This window comes from Trichoplusia ni, chromosome 19 (genome assembly GCF_003590095.1).
Source record: "Trichoplusia ni isolate ovarian cell line Hi5 chromosome 19, tn1, whole genome shotgun sequence".
NCBI lineage: Eukaryota > Metazoa > Arthropoda > Insecta > Lepidoptera > Noctuidae > Trichoplusia > Trichoplusia ni.
The window spans coordinates 3571915-3591456 of record NC_039496.1 but is presented as its reverse complement, the minus strand read 5'-3'; the positions used below and the strand labels follow the sequence as shown (position 1 = coordinate 3591456).

Here is a 19542-nt window from a genome sequence, read left to right as displayed (position 1 = left end):
AATGTGATCATTATTACTTTTTTGTATTTTGGCCAAGTTAGAACAAAATCTCCTTATAATTTGCATATTTATTTTATACAATATGTAAATAAAGACTCGAATAATATTCCCAATATGTATAAACTTAGTTCGTCAGGGTTCCAAGGCCTTACAAAAACTGTTTACCCCAATGCATAGCAAATAAAAACAGAACGGAAATTATTAACATAAAATGTTTAGGCCAATGGAAACAAATGAAACATCAAATATCATTGCATATTATTCTTTTTATATTTTTTTTCATCAGTTTAAATGGAAAATACATTTTCTTTTATTTATAATGTTGTCATTTATTTATTGTAAACAAATATATTATAAAAGATTTACATATTACTATCAAAACAAAATATTCACAAAATGGCAGACTAACTAAACAATTACTTAGCTGTTTCATCAAGCATGCTAACAATTGCATCGTTTTGAGCTAAATAAGAAGGAGAAAGTTTGGCACTGATCCCATTATTCAAATTAAAGTGAAGATGGCATAAATGCACATTGCAGCAACACTGTGACAGAGCTAAATAAAATTCCTTAGTGTGTACTTTGTCCCTGTCACTGTTGGACTACAAAACGGAGCAAAGCATGCACTAAGCAATATTTATTTACCTCAGCCTATCTGTCGTACAAGATAAGTTAGTCTGTTTGTCCAGATTTTGAATAGGTACCTTTTATAACGATACTCTTCACAACCTCTCTTCAGCTCATGTATTGCATGATCTAATACTGACTACCTATTTAACGTCCATAAAAGCACAGCAGACGGCTAGCGTCCGCGCACTGCCAAAGTTTTCAAAACTATAAAGGGCAACGCCAAAGAGAGCCTACATCTGACTATTGTTTCTGTGGTAACTTGACAGTTATAATAAACTAATCTGCTGCCTCATTAAATCGAAATTCAAATTGACTTAATTAAAAAAAACAACAAACTCTGGCTCCTTTCATAACAATACAAATTCCATTGAATGGATAAAAGTAACTCAATTTAAAACATTCAAACAAATCATCAATCAATTCAAAAAAAGTACCTCTTCACATTTCTGCATTACCCTGCCTTAACAAAATCATATTATACACTTAGACAGTTGACAAACAAAAAAAAGCAATGGAAGAGGACAATGAGCAAAAGAAATCACAAAATATATAGAAACATTCGACATTGTGTAAGGTTGCGTCAACAAGAGTGCTTTGATGTTCTAAGTGAACATGGGTTGTGAACTTACACAAATTATTTCGGTGTAGCAAATAAGCTAGGTCTCGTCCACTGTTACATGAAATGCCGAAAAGAAAAGTATAATTCATAAATTGTACCTATACTTTGTTTATATTCTAATTTTTTTTTACATTTTAATAATTTAAAAACAACCAGTACTTGGTCGAGAAATTTATATCCATTTTTTTTTGTGTATTTTATATTTTGATGAAATATTTATAAGCTAATTAACGTGAGCCGATGTCAGGATTCATAGCTAGTCGTCGTTCGCTCGAACCGGCTGGCAAGTCTGTATCTCTCCGCCCGACTCGAGCTTTGTATAAACGTATCTATACACATTAACACTACCGCATCGTCTCTACATCTTGACTCGTATATAATGCACTGATATTTCGAGGGGCACAAGGAATATCGCAGCATTGTTTCATTGCGCGCTGAGCGCTAAGGCCGCCGCCGCGCGATGGCTCTACACCGACCATAACCATCATTCTATATTCATATAATTTCCCCGTCATATACATTTCATAGCAATTAATAAAAAATAAAACACTAAGATTACATCCCTTAACATGTCTAAATGTCTAATTCGTACTCTATTTACATTTGACATAACACATAATATTCAAATTGTTCGGTGAATCGACAGTCTTGCGAGATCGATGTCGAGCCCGGGCTCGCGGCGGCGGCCAACCTCTGATTACTGTACAGCAAATTTACAATAACATTTGATCAGAATACGCAAACTCAAAGATCTATATCTAAAAATTAAAGTAAGGTAAGGATCATCATGTATGTAACGCCCGCCTTAAGCCGCTATAATATCAGCTATGTTAAGTAATATAACATATTAAGTCTGCACATGACAAAAATGCCACTTGATAACATACATAATAATATTGATTTAAATAAAATAGGCCACATTCATTGTAACGGTTCAAATATAGTGTTAACACAACCTGATTCGACATTTTATCGGTTTAAGTAATATTTTTATACAATTAAAACATGGCGGAAGTAATTAATGCTCGAGACAAACATTGTGGCGCATTTGTCATGCGGCAAAAAATGATACATATTTGGGAATTAGTACTCCTAATATATCACTAACTAGGATTTAAGAAGAAGATGACGTCACTAGATACTAAATATCTTCTACTCTGTACAATGGACTATGATATTTTATTGAGATATTTTTTTCCTTTGTATAAACATGACAAAATACAAATATTTCCGTCCAACTTTATATTAACTTAATCGGTAACAATCGAGCAACATTTGACATTTTATTACTCCCTTTGTGACAGTATAATTAGATATTATATTGTAATACGTTAGAAAGGGATATCTTATTTTTAAATGGTCTGTGATTTGTAAATATAGGTCTAACCTACGTTATGCAGACGTCAATATGACACGACAAGTATTTAGCAATAGAGGATCTAGTGAGTAGTGTCATATTGAATCCGGAACCGAGTTAAACCGCGTATCTCCTATGCATTTTCATTGCCTGTAAAAATATAGTATTCACATTCTTTTAACGCTATCCATGTACTAGGTGCGCCGATGAACAGTGCTAAATCAACGGTTTTGACAAATGGAATGCATTTTTTACAATATCCACTTCAATAATCAACAACCTCCCCGAATAATATTAACAGAAGAAGTTACCTACTATTAATAAACGAATGATTCAAATAATATGCAAGTTATATTCAATAGTTGTTACGAATTACAATAAAACAATCGATAGTGCTTAAACTAGTGGTAACAATAACATTTTTAACTGTTTGTTCCTATCGATTTCAATTGAGTTTATTTTATTACTAAACTTGTATAAATGACATTTAACACCGCGCGATGCAAGTAAGGGCAAGCAAAATGTTTTAAAATGAGGATTTGCATACACGGAAATCTATTTATGATGCGTCTGTCGTCTGACAAGCTGTTATCTATGCCAGGTTGGCAGTGAGCAGTAGAGGTCACTGCACAAACGCTAGATAAGTAAATTCCCGAACAAATTGTCTTACCGAAAACTTGACACAGTCACGAACAGTGCGTTTGTTGAAAACCTTTATTACAACAATAACACATCACTAAAACACTATACTCATTTCTATAATTCATTGTTTAGCAGATTCCTATTAACAATTGGACTCGTCATTAATAAATGTTTCATTTGATAACTAAATATATAATACGTTATTTATTGAATTGTAAATACTAATAAATACTATATTTATGTACATTGAAGGCCATTTTATTGTAATAACGTTTCGTAACAAATTAACTGTTGTGGTGACTGCTACGTTGGAATAATAATGAGCGAATGATTTTGAACAAATAAATAACGGAAATAAATTAAAACCCAAAGCGAAATTTAATCATCTAATATCATGACCATAATATTGAGCATTATAATGAGTAAAAAAGCGATAATAAACCACAAACTATTATCGTGAGCAACAAAAGGGCACTTACGTTTGAATTGACCAAATAACTTCACATCACTAATGAAAATCTACTGTTTCTGTATATACATAAAACAATTGACGATTATAATGAAAAATGAAATACCTATGCCTTTTGGACACATTAATTGACAAAAAACTAACAGAAGTAACGTTATCCTTTAACAAGGCTTCGTAAATCTACGAAAAATGTTCCGAGCTATACTATATAATACGCATATAACAACAAAGAAGTATACAATAGGTGAAAATTAACTTTACAATTACATCATCGAATTAAAGGACGCATATGCCGATTTAAGTTGACTTTAACAAATTGCATTTGGATTTATGTAATGGACTTGCACAAACTGACTTTGCTTTCAAAGATAAAAATCAGAATCACTTAATGCTAAATCATTTTCAAATATGGACGTTACTTTCAGGACATAATATGCAAGACGGCTTTCCATACATTGGACCAGGGACTTTGAACTAAGGTCTGCAGTTCATTTGCATGTTATAAGTCTCCATTACATCTTGTAAGTACTCAAGCTAGGGCGACGAAAATAGTCTGGCCCGAATGTATACTAAATTTACTAAGAATTTTATTGTGATCTGGAGGGTATTTCCAAAAAGGACCAGATAATTTCCTTATTTCTAGTGGATGTTAGACACTGGCCGGTTGTTGCTATCTTTCAAGACGTTATATTTGACAATAGAAAATTAACATTTACTCCGCGATTTTGGCAAACACTATAACCTCATTATGCATTTGTAACTCTGTCGTGTGATCCCCGAATCCCTTCTAAAACTACAACATTAGCCATCACTCTTGGAGGAGTTTACTTTGTGACATACGATGAGTTAGTTTAAAGCCATTACATTATTTACAAGATCTTTACACGGCAATAACACGACACAGCCAAACCTTAATAAATATGTTATTAATATTGAAAATAAACCTGAATTATTACACTAGTCATAACAAAATTTAACAAGAACGTGAATAAATTTCTTTTATAAGATACTACTATGTACAACATGCAAGCCGGGCAAGACAAATAAAATAAAATGTACGTCCAACATTAAAATATGGATGGATTGTTTAAAAGCGAAAGGGACGACATTGGGCGAAATCGTATAGATAAATATAAGGGCAATACAATTGTTATCATTAATTGATTGTTGGGCTTTAAATTGACTTAAGAATTGTCAAAGTCTAATATTAAATTATTTATTCTTTGACCACGTTTTAAGAGAATAATAAAAAATAATTCAGCATACAGTATAAGCGAACATTTGGACAACAATAACATTAGACGGCAATAATTTTCGACTGGAATAAAATGTGGACGAACATATATCTAATATTGGACTATTATATACTTGATAATTTAATTTCTTTATACATAATATACTATTTACAATATAAAAATCAACCAGCAAGTCTTCGATATGGGGAATAGATTCACGCCAATCGATTGACGACGGAGTAAAGTTGCAATTGTCAAAAGAGAATAATGACAATGGCTAATAAAGACAGTTGTAGCAAACCTTGTTTGTTTCTTATCAAATAACTACAAAAGCAAGAAACAAAAGTTAGGTCCGAAAAGAAGAATAAAATATAAATGTATTGCAAAGTATCGAACAAGATTTGATTTCAGTATGAAAACTCACATCAGTTACAGCGAATATCGCTCTGTTTAATCAGATGGTCAAGGTATCGCTCTGTTAAAATTAATGGAAGAACAATGAAACTTAATATACTATTATGTAACTTAATATTTTGTATTTATTAACTACAATGAGAATGACTAAAAACAGAACAATAATTACCTTAACCATGTGTAGTCACAACTAGTGTTCATATTGCCAAGTTGGCAAGTGGCCGGTGCGTGTACCATCGATGCATATTTCAAATACAATGTTCATTTCAAGATCGTTATTGGAGCGTTTATTCAACTAGGCAACGTGCAGCGAACTTTCATTTTCGTAGCGCTTAGAGGTCATCGGTGTACGTATAGTATTCCAATGACAATAAATTGCTGATTAGCATGAATCATGCATATTTATTAAGGTCTTTTCCTTGTAAATAAAGTGTTCGAACAAAAATATTGATTCGCATTATAACTAGTTGAATTAACGTTCTAATAGCTGACACGAAGATGAACAATTGAAATTATCCTTTGTGATCAATTTTTAAACTTGTTAAAATATTTAACAATTGGTCATAAAGAAAATTTTGCGCTTCTAAGAATCCCCAAAAATTTAACACAATATTCTTATTCAATTAATTCAGCACTCACACTTAAAACCTGCCAATTGACAAGAACTACATACAAATCTGCGATTAGTGTCCTAAAACGTTTTCATGAGACGGTAATCAAAATTCCTTACAAAGGAACGTGATCAACATGTGGCACCAAATGTAGGAACTATCAGTTCCACTATACACTATAATATTGGATGATATTTACAAAACTGCTGTGTTAGAGAAAAATATAGGTATCCACAGGTCGATCACAGATCGCCGCCTCAGCCATCGTCATAAGGACACGTCGCTTTCCAAAATCCTTGTGATAAAACGTAGTACAGTCAGCACGACTTTACCAGGACCGTTGAGAGTACATTGAAGGCCTAACGTTATATATATATAAAGCTTAACTCTGTCACTAAACGGGAGACACTGACTCGTATAAAAACTATAGATCTTATAATACAAATGTCTATGACCTGTTGAGATGCTCTGTGTAGGCGTGTTAGTTATATATCAGTACTAAAGGCAGCGAGCGGCGGGCGGCGAGAAACTCGAGTGTCAGTACGCTTGCGTTGTGCTCGCGGTAGAAACTCGTTCCGGTTTCAAGTTTCGCTGAAAAGAAAATAATATTTGTTAGATCCTGAAAATTACTCATATACTTAGTTACTTTAACCGTACTCAGCATCAGGGGCTGCGTAAGAACGAAAAGTCAATATTTGAGACTATAAACGCCCACAAATAAAAAAGTAATCAATTAAGTCGACAAAGTTTATCATTATTACATTCACAACAATGCGAAAGTATTTGCTTCATTCTGCCCTTGCCCTATATTATTCGAGGTCGGCGCAATATTTTTTTCTTTGTTCCTCGTAATACTTATTTTCGTTAACCTGGCAACGAAAGTGAACCCATTACTTTAATGTTTACATTTTTCTACTCAAACAGCTATAATTAAAGAAACATTGTCCTCGGCTGCGAATTGTTGACTGAAGTCGAACAACAGAAAGTTTGAATGGAGACAAAGTTTTAATTAAACTTACACAATACATTCATTTCGAGCAGAATTTCAAATTACACTCAAAATAATGTTCTATTGTGCTTAATGTTGCTTTGACGATAGAAACTTCGAGAAGTGAACAGGCAAAACACGAATATAAACAAGAACTCTTGCTAAAAATACTTTGTATAAAACATGCAAACTAAGTTACCGTTTAGAAACATTTACCATGCCACAGTCATTGTATGTTGATTTGTCGTCCGGTATCAATAACAATCAATTAACAAATAAATCTAATATTAAGGCCAACAAGAAACGAAAATATTAAACTAGTTCAATGTTAAAATTTAATTTTGAATTATCAACTGTTGTGTGTAAAATACTTAAGAAATAAGCCTTAGATAAATATCGCGATTATTTTGTCATTGATTTCGGATATCAGTCACTAAATGACGAGTCACACATCGAACTAAAAATATACTTTTAATCTACTGAACAACACGTGTTATCTACGGTGACATTACAATAACTTACTGGCAGGTCCCCGTAGTCCTTTAAATGCGTTACAGACTTGAAATAAACAAGTAAATTTGAAGAAAAAAAAGAGACTTCTTTATTTAAAACCGGTAGGAGCGATAAAGAAAAGAACAGTCGACGAATGTTTTAAGTCAGAACAACGCCATTCAAATAAAGAATCATTTTCTGAACGATTAGAATAGGACGAGAGGGACGGCGAGATGAAGTCCAGTCCCATAGAATACGGCTTAATAAAGCATATTACAGGGAGCGACGAAGGTAGGTATCATTTAAAAATTAAATAAATAGTTGTTTGATACTTACAAGTTGATCATACTGATAAACCATACGCTTGATGTGAGTGAGTTTACGATGCAGGTAGTTGACGCGCCGCCTCTCCTGTTTGTACGCAGGATCGTTGTTCACGCGTCGATATTCATCCACGATGCGTTGTTCTATACTCTGTGTAACATACAATTTTCATTAGATTAACTACAAAAAGTTGAATTGTATTGTTAGGAATTGTATTTACAGCTCATTCTTTAATAGTGCTTGTCACACCAAATCGAATCGGGCATAATATGTAAAAATTAACAGTTTCTTTTAAATATAATTACTTTTAATATATACAGATAGAGTAAATAATAAGAATAGATAAACCAAAACGAAAATTCTGACTGTAATGTTGGAACATTCTGGAATGTTCGTCAGCACTACAAATTAAAACCATTCTAGAAATTTCGAACACACGTACCTACATCGTAAACGTAACCTTCATTTAATTGGGTTTTAGGAGAACCGCTTATCTTGAGCTATTGATAAATCATCATTGCAATATCATTGATAGCACGTGCTATGTATTTACAATATTATTTTTCTTCAGTAACATATTTTTTGTATTTCATCAACAGCTTATGTTACTGAGTTGTTTATTTTTTAATCGTAGATGTATCTCGCAAGCTGATAGGTTGATGGATACAAAGGAGTATTCATTAATATTTCAATGTTTGCATGCGGGAATTAAGATATATCGTCATTCAAGGGAAAACCGTCGTAAGTATGATAGATTATCCTGATTATAATGTAAATTACGTCTGGGTAAATTACGTCTGGTGGATTTAAGTAAACGAAAACTAATTATTGAAGGCTTAATTTGTTTAGGGTGTCTTTCTGTTTCTGTTAATCTCAGGTGTTACGGGTCGACGGATAATCATTTATGAACGTGTTCCGATGTGTGTATTATACATGAATTGGTGTTATAGGGTAAATTAACTATAAACACTAAAGGAAAGATGTATGTTTATCTGAATTTTGTTTCATAAAAACAACAATTGAATGCACAAGCAACATTGAACTAAACCATAAGGTCACGCTGCGCTTGCAAACAAATTGCACTGTCAATGCCATTTACAAATCATAGATACTTATCATTGAATGTTAAAGTAATAATAGTAAACAATATTTATCTAATGCGATTGTACAAAATAAATTTGTTACTAATAATCATGGTTAATGGTTGAAAAACGCAACTTAATTTGGAGTCATTTTAAAGCTCATTCTATCTTTTATGCTGGATTTCGATTTTCGACCTTTTGCGCAACATCGCATATTTACGACATGCAGTGGACGGGTTTGTCTGTGTTTTGACGTCCCGAATATCACTGATGGTCCATCAGAAGCATCCCGTACCGACTCAAACAGCAGAATCCGCGCTATACGTATGCGGTTCAAACCCTTAACTGTCCTTCGTGGATTCCCTGATATCTCCGAAGCACACCGCGGCTTCCCAGCACAAGTAAGTCTGTCGGGCGTGAGCGCGAGGCCCCCGCCGCGCGTACCTGGTGGTGCGGCGACAGCGGCTGCGCGCGCTGCAGCTCGTGCTCGAGGCGCGTGAAGAGCGCGGCCACCTGCGCCACGCGCGCGTACAGCGACCGGTACTCCGTGTACAGCTCCGCGAACTCGTTCTTGTACGCGCGCCGGATGTTCGAGCTCGTGATCGGCGGGTATTGCCTGCAACACAACCGAACGTTACCACGCTGCCCCTACCGGCTAACACTCTCTAAGATCATTCAGTCGTGTAGAAGGTTCATTCGCGAAATAACCACTTCTCAAAATGACTACAGGTACCAAAATGTCCCCTTCGCACAATATCCCTTTAATTGATGTTTTGATTGACAACAAATCAGACAAACTTGGATTTCTTACCCACATTTTAATGATAAACATTAATAAGACATTTTGCGAATGAGCCGTCTAGACGGCTATACTAAACCGTATATTTGTGGCTTTATTTTTATTTGTCCTTTCTGACTTAAGTTTGTTTTCTATCATTTGAAAATCTTTAAGGGCAATTCTGAATCAAATTGTGTCCAATTTCATACAGCTATCTGTTAAATCTGTACAATATAAAATAAGAATGTAATGTATAAATACATATTGGCCCCCTTTTTCGCCACCATTCTTTTTAAGTATAATACTTATAGTTCAATGAACTGAACAAGGAATCCTATACCAATATAAGGTTCTCTGAAGTAATGACAAGTGTGAAAAGTACTAGGGTACTAAGAAATCTCCTTCGACACAAGAAAAAATAGACATCATCCAAACCCAAAGAAACCCAAATAAAAATGTAAATAGGAAATATATGTAAGCATTAAGAAAGAAAACAAATTACGATATTGAATACCAACAAGATACACCGAGCTTCAATGTGTGAATAAATCAAATATGCATATTCAGAAGACACCAACTGCATAACTATTTATCGACACGAGAAGGACCCCACCATGGCAGGTGTTTACAAAATGCTAATCGAGGAAATATAGTCTTGTATTCACAACAGACCAAACACATCACACGTTTGACTTTCCCACGCAAATTTGACGCAATCTCAGTTTAATTTTCATACAGCGTCGAATACTGACAGTAAAGTGAAGCGATCTCGTTTAGAATCAATGTCGGAACTTATTAAAATTCTCGATACGCATCGTATCGTGTGAAAGATATCGCAAAGATACGAGAACTTATTTGTATAGTTAGTTCAAATTTTGTTACCTTGAAATCCTTGATGATCTGGGGATAAAGAAAAACAAAGAATGTAGCAAATGGATACAACACATGACACATCATCTGTCATGTTGATTGCGTGGTTTAGATTCGTACGGGACACTTTCAATGTGTTATTTAACAGACCAACGCTAACCACAACATGCCTATGACACGTGATTGCGATAATATATTAGTTCGAGTTATTATGTTTGGGACCAATATGAATTTTAATGGTATTATCAATTTACTAATTACCTTTCAATCTCTTCCAAGTCAGTCATATTCTCATCAGGGACAGGCGCTAATTCTGTATTTTCTAAGGGTTCATTATTTGTGATGTCTTTTTCTGTAACACAAAATAACAATTAAAACATCTGAATAAAGAAGATAAAACAATCAGGTGTCAGTAACCTGCATTTGACATTACAATTTGCGTAAATGAATGCAGAACAAATATTAATATTTGTAAACTTGGATAACATAATCACGCTATTAGTGCAATACTAGTAATTGTTTATAAACAAAAATAGTTCAAGTACTATCATTTGTACAACAAGAAATTCAGATAGTTGTGTAACAAAACTGAATATAAAACCTCTTTGACTTTTAAGGTCTAATGTAACGTAGAATGAAATATGTTGATGATACATACCTGTGATATTAGTTTGCTCTACTGGGGGACTATTTCTAAAACCGTTTGCTTTCACAGGACTGGGGCAGAGATCCTTTACAGTATTATAATTGAGGGTGTAGCCGTTGTCCTTTTTATTAACTGTAAAATTAAAACAATTGTCATTAAGTAGCCGTTATTATTCATATAAATAAAACATAATAAGATCCAAATATTTTGCAGTATTAAATAAACATTGTAGAAACGGAATTTTTTCTAGTTAATTTAGATTCATTAACATTTTTATCAAGTTTAGTAGTGAAACAGTTAATGTTCCGGGCTAATAAAACGATGACGAAAAGTGAAAGGCTGGTACATTTTGACTAATCATTATAATCAGTTGTTACTCGTTCTAGATTCGATTAATAGTTTTTTAATGATATGATGTCGTTAACTACTGTTAATACACGTTCTACGAAATAGGTTCGTAGGAGAGCCACGAAAGCGTGTTATTACGTTAAAACCTATTTCCTTAATTCACTTACTTCTGACGTCACTTCCTACAGTTCGATACCAGGGGTAAACAGTACCGTAATTAACGTGTAACGAATTTTCACATTTAATGTTACAGTTTAATTGCTGCGGATTCTATTACCGTATGTAAGCCGATGCAAATGTTTTCGCAAGACAAATTATTCGGTAACACAAACATGTTTGTTTATTTACGCGTTGATTATCATTCTTCGACACCTTTAGATATTTGATATAAATTCATTTATTGTGACGTGTGGGTACAGACAATCGTATCGTTGTCCTTTCTTTGAAGTCACGTTATCTCACCTTTAAAAGACCTTGATCTTAAGTTTAACGTTAGTTCACGACGCGTTGAAACCTTGGTAATATTTACTATTCTGAGTACACGACTGGGTCTAGGGATCAGTGACTTTTACGTAGAGTTTATTGATCTTTAGCATCGATACGTTGAAGTACCGAAATACAGGTATCAACATACAGGATCTGTGACATTAGGGCTAACTATCGTCCGTTCACTATGAAGTTGACATACCAGTATTCTAATTTTAGGCTAAGAGTGATTTTTAATAATAATTCATTATTTCGTCGTAAAACGTCGAGGTGCGTCGGTGATTTATGCTAAACGGGGAACACAAGGTTTTCAAACTTGGCATGTATGTACGACAGTTTTAATGTTATTTATTATACTGTTCATGTTTATTTAAGATTTTACTGTAATTACGTTTAAAGTAAATGGAACCACTGCCGAGGTAATTGGAAACAGAGAAGAAGGCCATGGATTTTTGGATTTATATTATTATCTTCTCCATCAGGACATATTTTAAATAGGGGTTTTTGAAAAAACCCAGCATTTTTAATTAGGGAAAGCCACTAGTATGTTTTGAACACGACGGAAATTGGTATTATGATAAATATTAAAGATAAGATAGCATTATGTTTAATGTGTTTTGCAAATAAGTAGATTTAAGATTACTATGATTGATTACGTAACAAAACATAGGACTTTACTAATATTTAATTTCTGGTACTACTTTCGCATTCAGATATTCTATTAAGTTGTGGAGAATTTCATTATATCTTTAGGTGGTAAATATAGCTTTGAAGCAGACTTATATATATCTTGTACAACAGGTTTAGGCTGTCAGGTGCAATATGTAAAATCTACCTAATTGTAGTATTGACAGACTGTATAAGAATAGATGCTTTAATATGGCGATGTTCTCGACCACATTCTAAAATATTAATTCGGACAAAAAAGGTTTAATAACTAATTATCGTTTCAAGATGTTCAGGGCCTTCAAGAGCTTTGTACTTGAGTTTCTGAATTATTACGATTTTTTCTTCCCATTGATATTATGAAATAATAATACAAATAATAGAGGGTGTGTCATGTACCGGTGGTCCGATCATCCTCGGTGTCGGAGGCCTGTCGCTCGCCCGAGGAGGTGGTCGCGTAGCCGGAGGAGGGCGGGGACGCGCGGCGGTAGTGCGAGATGCGCTGCTTCTTGACGGCGGGGCCCTCCTCCCCGCCCGCCGCACCCGCCACTACTCCAGCTACGCCAGGCACACCAGCTACGCCGGCTACGGCCCCCGCTACGGCCGCGGTCGCCGCCGCCGTACTGCTAGAGCTGAGCCCGCTCGCACTGCTCGGTCTCTTGCTGGCGCTTGGTGACGCTCGCGGTGATAGAGAGTTTGCTGAGTCACTGCTTAGCGGTGGAGTTAGGTTTTGAGGTTTCCGCCTGGATAACAGAAAATTGTTTTTGTCAAATTTCGATTCCGATAAAGGAGGCAGAGAAGAATTAAATAAAATTAGATATGAAAAAAAAACTGTAGACCATTCTTTAGACTTTAAAGTCTAAAGCTTGACCTGCTTGTCCTTGGTTCAATGATCAAAGCTGAACCTTTCTCTACATGATAAGAAGCATTTGTCTTGCGCAAAACTCAAGTTTTGCATTGATAAAGAATACACATTACTGGAATACTGGAAAATTTCACAATATTGGAAACTCATTCAAAATGCATGCGCCGCAGGTATGGCGTGCTTAGGTATTTTTATCGCCTAAATGGTTTTACAGGTAGCCTAAGATAAAACTGGAGATCTAGACAATATTACACATAATATCAGCGTGTTACGTGATTTTCAGTTTTCAAGATAGTGTCATTTTTAAGTAAACAGATTATTATCTGTGTATAATCAAGCTTAGTTATATCTTTTAAAGGTTATGGCTTTATATTCAGAAATGTATAAATAACAATTGTTACCATATTTAAATCGTTTTAAATTATAATTAATTAACATCAATGTACAGAGATCCAACTGAGCTATTATTTACAAGTTCCATTTGACACGATTGTGGTTTTATTCACGAACATTCGAGAATAACTTTGTGTTGTTCGTTTAAGTGGATAGCTAACCTGCAATAAATTATTAACTCTTCGCATTCAAAAGCCTTTTTAGGACTTGGCATGTCTATCATTAGTTAACTTAAAATGAGTCACTTGGTGCGAATATGACAAATTGTTAAAATGTTTATCAGCATGACTTCGATGTTATTGTTTATAAGGTTTGTGTCAGACATACCTCTTGAGCATACGTTTTTCCTCCTCAGTATAAAAGGGCCAGTCCTCGTTGACATCGTTCCACATGTTTCTACGTAAGTGGTAACAGTTATCCTTGAGCGTACTGATATGAGGCAAAATCTTGTTCACCAAACTGCGCTCCTTTTCTTTGATACCCTCTGTAATTGTATGCCGAGTATTAATCAAGTGGAGTTTGCGCGAATGCACAATGTGCTTGAAAATCTCGACTTACCACTATGAAGCCTCGCGTACAATTCGGGCTTCTTGAAGGGTTTCAATGCTAATAACTGTATAAGTCTTTCTCTGGAATAGAATAAACGTTTTTATGTTTAGTTACACGAATATCAAATACTTTTTTCTATGTCTGTGATGTTGGTTACAATAAGAACAGGCATAGAAGTATAGTGCTTAGGTGTGATATAAAAAAAATATGGATAACTACTATATAATATCAACTGAACCATTAAAGGAAACGCAATGAATGTAACATATTAAGATTAATAGTATAATGATGATAGATTATGATTTTCAAGGAAGTATGATTGGGTATTTTACACTTTGGAAAAGGGTATCTCCCTCGGCGATTAATGATTTCATGATCAAATATTGAAACAAACGACAAAAGCGATAGAAAAGACATTTCTGAAACTCGTTTCTCTGTTCGGAGTATTCTATCGTATTATATGACGTCAAACCATTATATATGATACATGTATACATTTGTATAGAAAGCATTATGTAACAGATACGTGATAGGTAAAGAACTAATCTCTTGAATATGGACATAAAGAAATAAACGAGATATTTTCATTGTACAACGACCATATATGCTTGTCCTTGACTCTGAGTCACTTTGCAATTATATTGAATACATATTTGTTCAACTACAAGGAAATAACAAGAAGTAAAGCAGACGTCAATATGTCTATCATTTTACTTTACACAAAACAGTATTCAGGTGTTTCTTTTGAACAAGAATAAATGATATACATAAGAATTTTAAAACGCTTCGTTTAATTAGCAATGGCAGATTTGAATTAAGTGAAGAAACATCATTTTTTAGGTAACAACAAGATAACAAGGTCAAAATATTTCGTATACTCGACTAATTTTTGTTCTGTATCACAATTATTTTAGTGTAAAAATGTATACTAATAATTATTTATGTACATATTGTAACCTAAACCGCCATTCCTTTGTATATCAGCCGCAAATTATCGCGTTGGTTTTATTATGATAACGATATGACAGAATTATTATCATAAGACTTCCAGTCGAAACAACACGAAATATCATTAAGTTGAAACAAAATATGACACTAAACGAATTGTAATTTTACAGTAATTGCTTGGTCTGAAATTGTGAAAGACTGAATGATCTTATGCAATATAGTGGAAACTAAAATACCCATGAGTAAGCTTTTTGTTTCATTATGATGTCATAGTTAGAAATACCCAGAAACATCCAGGTAAAACATTAAGGAAAGGAAAGGATGCTACTGGAAATTTATCAATATAGCTTTCCATGCATTTAGACTAGGTAGTCGTGTAATTAAAGGGATATAAATAATGAATGGAGTTTTCCGACCATTTCTAACAGTTAAATGCAAGAACAGAAACTGACCTTCTTAAATACACATTTCACAACACATTCCAGATGGAAAAGAAAGCACGACAGGTAGAATACACATCTTGGTATACGTGTACTGGTGTATGGTTCTTGCATACAGGTTGATACGTGATGGGAAACTTACTTCAAGGACCGCCTAGTGAGATCCGGGTTAGGGGGTAGCCGCTGCGGCTGGTGAGGGTTGGGCGGGTGCTGCGGGTGCTGCTGATGCTGGGGGTGCTGCGCGTGCGGCGGCGCGGCGGGCGGGGGCTGCGGCCGCGGCGCGGGGGGTGCGGGCCTCTCGACCCTCTCGACACGCTCGGGCCGGTCAGCCCGCTCCGGTCGCTCCGCCCGCTCCGGCCTTTCCGACCGTTCAGGTCGCTCGGGCCTCTCGGGCCTCTCAGGCCTCTCAGGCCTCTCTGGCCTTTCGGGCCTCTCAGGCCTCTCGGCCAGCTGAGTTGCTCCCACACCCGAGTAGGGGTGCGCGGAACGCACTTTGACGCGACGTCCGATGTCCGTCTGATTAGGTTTAATCACGCGCGTGCTGGAATAGGACGAATCGAGTGAGTTGAAAGCGGGTATCGAATCTAAGCGTTAAATATGTGAATTAAATACGTAGTGATTACAAAAAGCATCAAATACATCCAAACTGCACACTACACTCAAGTTTTGATCAAACATACTTGTGTTCAATACGTGAGTACGTCGTTGAAGCTATCACGTGAAACTGCTTTTTTATTAAGGTTTTTTATCAAGTGTTTGTATCGTAGGATTGGTGTTTTAGTTTTATATTATCTGGAAATAAAATCCCCAGGTAAAAGTGAACTTAATTTGTTGTGCTTAATAAGGAAAATACCTATACAGAGTTCAAAGAAAAAAGAAAGCTATTACGAAACTCGGTTTATAATGAACTTCGTGAGTTAAAAGGTAAAAAACTGTCGACGAAGTGTCGATTATACTTTTAATAACTTCGCCTTTGGTGTAGCTTATTCAGAGAAGATCGGCTTATTTAGTTAAATATAAACTTTTCCTTGAATCGCAAAGGTAACTTTGGGAAATTGTTTTGTTTTCTGTGGGATTTTTATATGGTTTCTTAAAGTGCGGGTTCTGCCAGATGGTGGAAAATACTATGCTACTAACCATTTACTCTGTTCCGCGGCGACTGTTCTCGCCATACGGTCCTTTGTGGCCTCATACGAGTCGTCGTTGGCCTGTACGCGCATTCTACGCGGCAGCGGCCCGCACGACTCCAAACGCCGAGCGCCGCCACTCCTGACGCACTCGAACGAACCCTGGAACACAAACGAAATATATGACAAACCATACAGAAAAAATACCACCCCTTCATAATAAAGAGTCCATAAACAACCAAGTTAACATCATAGTCTTATGACTTCCTCAACAATGGTCCAGCGAGATCCGTTGCTGCGACAGCACTGCTCTATCTTTCAGAAATCAATATTCTAAGTTTCGAGACCAATCTAAGGAGTTTCTTTTTCGACGTGCACAAAAATAACCAACATTTGGCAAACTGCATTTCCTTAATTGATGCTTTATTAAACACGTCTTGTAGGAGGATGAAATCATTACACCTACGCGCAGTGTTTCGATAGACGATGGTTTCGGCTATTTTAAATATTCTAAGTAATGCGCAACGTAAGAAATAGATAGTCTACAGTATTTCGTCGGAATTAAACAAAAACTCTTTATTGCATTGTGTGCATTCTGCAACTGGATTCGCACTTTCTAACAGCTATTGGGTAACCGCATTCCGCGTCCACATGAATATTTTTTCGCATCAAAATTAAAGAATATTAATGCCATATTTTTAAAGATACGATTCCAAGTGACATACCTATAAATAAAAAGTTATTGGAACCAAGGAACCAGAACCTAAATAATCAAGAAGACCGACTTTGAATTTGGAAAGTACATGAAAATGAAAGAAATATGAGACGCAACAGTATTTTATCGTCATTTGATGTGAAGTCATTAAATTTACTTCTCGCAGACGTAAACAACATATTATATAACTTTAAACTGTCACTCCTACTCCTATAAAAGATTAAATATAAAGCTTTTGACATGGTCCCACGAAAATATCCAGGGCGTAGTCGGCGGAGGCGCCACACGTAAGTTTACTCTTACGAATTTGTCGGTCACGCAATTTATTATCGGTTCCAACTGTTCTGCGACCTACAAACCCACGATCGCGCGTAACTGCATGGGAGAACCATGGTTAATAATAATCAAACGCCATATTGATCAGCTGATCGACACATTGTAAAACTATATTCATACTTCGATCATGATCTGCGTTACAAACATTGTAGGTTACACGCTTATCTTGGCTAGGTCGTAAAAATTGACCGAGATGTGTGAAAGACGAAAGCGATTGTTGTTTATACATGTAATATCGTTATACATATATACGATCACATCTCGTTGTTACCAAGGGCTGTGTCGTTAACTTAATATGTATACGTTTTATGTGTGTCAAGAGTCTGATAAAACGTCGCAATTATTTATTACATTCAAGCAGAAGCAATTAAAATCCTATGAGCTTATTGAACGTTAGACATATAAATTGATTGGAAAACATGTTTAAAACAACAGTTACAATAAGAAACAGTTAAGATCGAAAATTTAAAGAACCGGTAGCTGAACAAAAGTAATTTTATAACAAGATAAAAGGACGAAAAGATTGTGAACTTCAATAGGAGAATATTACTTTTGCTACTTCTAGCAAGTTCGAAACATTATCATAAATAGAGGCCTTAAAAATATCCAATACACTGCAATTTATAAATCAGGTTTTGAATAAATAATTTGTCGCCTGACGCTGTTTTAACCTTGATATTAAGATGATTGAAGTACTTTGTTTACAGTAAAAACGTTGGAAATATGTATTGTTCAGTAAAGTCGCAAACTTTATTCTTGCTTAAAAAAGTTGTCTAGCAAAATCTATTTTTTGATTGTCAAATATGGAGATGATGAACAATCTCGTATCTAGATATCACATTTTAAACAGAACACAAGCATTGTTTTAAGTCGATTGAGTGCTAGAATATTTAGAATTTATTGTTAAGATAAAAGTTGAAGTAAACACGAGTATTGGCTATGCTTGTTTGATAGAGCCCGCATAAAGCGCAAACCAGTTTTAATCAAGGTGATCTGGGATGTTTTAAAATATTGTTACAATTTTACACTAGACTACATTTAAAAAATGTCTATTCTGATAATCTGTCCAAGTTTTACGTGCATTTAGAAGTAAGTTTCAAAGCTAATGCGCAAAGTATGCAACAGGTCTTCATTTAAGGTCCGAGGTTCACTTTCATTCGGAATGTTGGTCATCTATGGGTGTCAAAAGCTGTGTCCTACATACGCAGTGTGTAATCATGAACTAGTAAACGTAGGTATCCAACAAAGATTGTAGTTCTTGGGAGTATGAAGGCATACTTAAGCTTGGCACGTGGCTTAGTGATTGCTTTTATCAATACAGTAGTTGCTGCCAATATTGATAGCAGCTATAAGCCAACAGTCAACCCTATCTTAAGAGTATAATCGCAGAGTGTTGGGTCTTTTGTTACCTGTGGTCCCTCCATTTCTGCATTACTATTAATGCTGAAGTGAAACGTAGCCTCGCCTGATGGGCCATTTCCACTGGCTGGCGCCGGAATGGAGATTTTCTGG

At 35.3% G+C, this 19542-nt stretch overlaps 1 protein-coding gene across 2 annotated transcripts in view; it reads right to left on the bottom strand.

The window, feature by feature from the left end:
- Positions 1-3603: 3603 nt before the first annotated feature.
- LOC113503428 (RNA polymerase II elongation factor ELL) overlaps positions 3604-19542 on the bottom strand; it is a 46259-nt gene continuing 30320 nt past the window's right edge. Inside the window, exons 3-14 of one of the 2 annotated variants that reach the window (XM_026885400.1) lie at positions 19440-19538; positions 16990-17141; positions 15995-16393; positions 14474-14544; positions 14243-14399; positions 13057-13400; positions 11170-11289; positions 10773-10863; positions 10524-10541; positions 9308-9479; positions 7794-7931; positions 3604-6568 (exon numbers count right to left, since the gene is read on the bottom strand). In XM_026885400.1, coding sequence (XP_026741201.1) covers positions 6515-6568; positions 7794-7931; positions 9308-9479; positions 10524-10541; positions 10773-10863; positions 11170-11289; positions 13057-13400; positions 14243-14399; positions 14474-14544; positions 15995-16393; positions 16990-17141; positions 19440-19538 — 1815 coding nt within the window. In that variant the 3' untranslated portion in view covers positions 3604-6514. The remainder of the gene's footprint in view (positions 6569-7793; positions 7932-9307; positions 9480-10523; positions 10542-10772; positions 10864-11169; positions 11290-13056; positions 13401-14242; positions 14400-14473; positions 14545-15994; positions 16394-16989; positions 17142-19439; positions 19539-19542) is intronic. The other variant, XM_026885401.1, reaches the window with a different exon arrangement.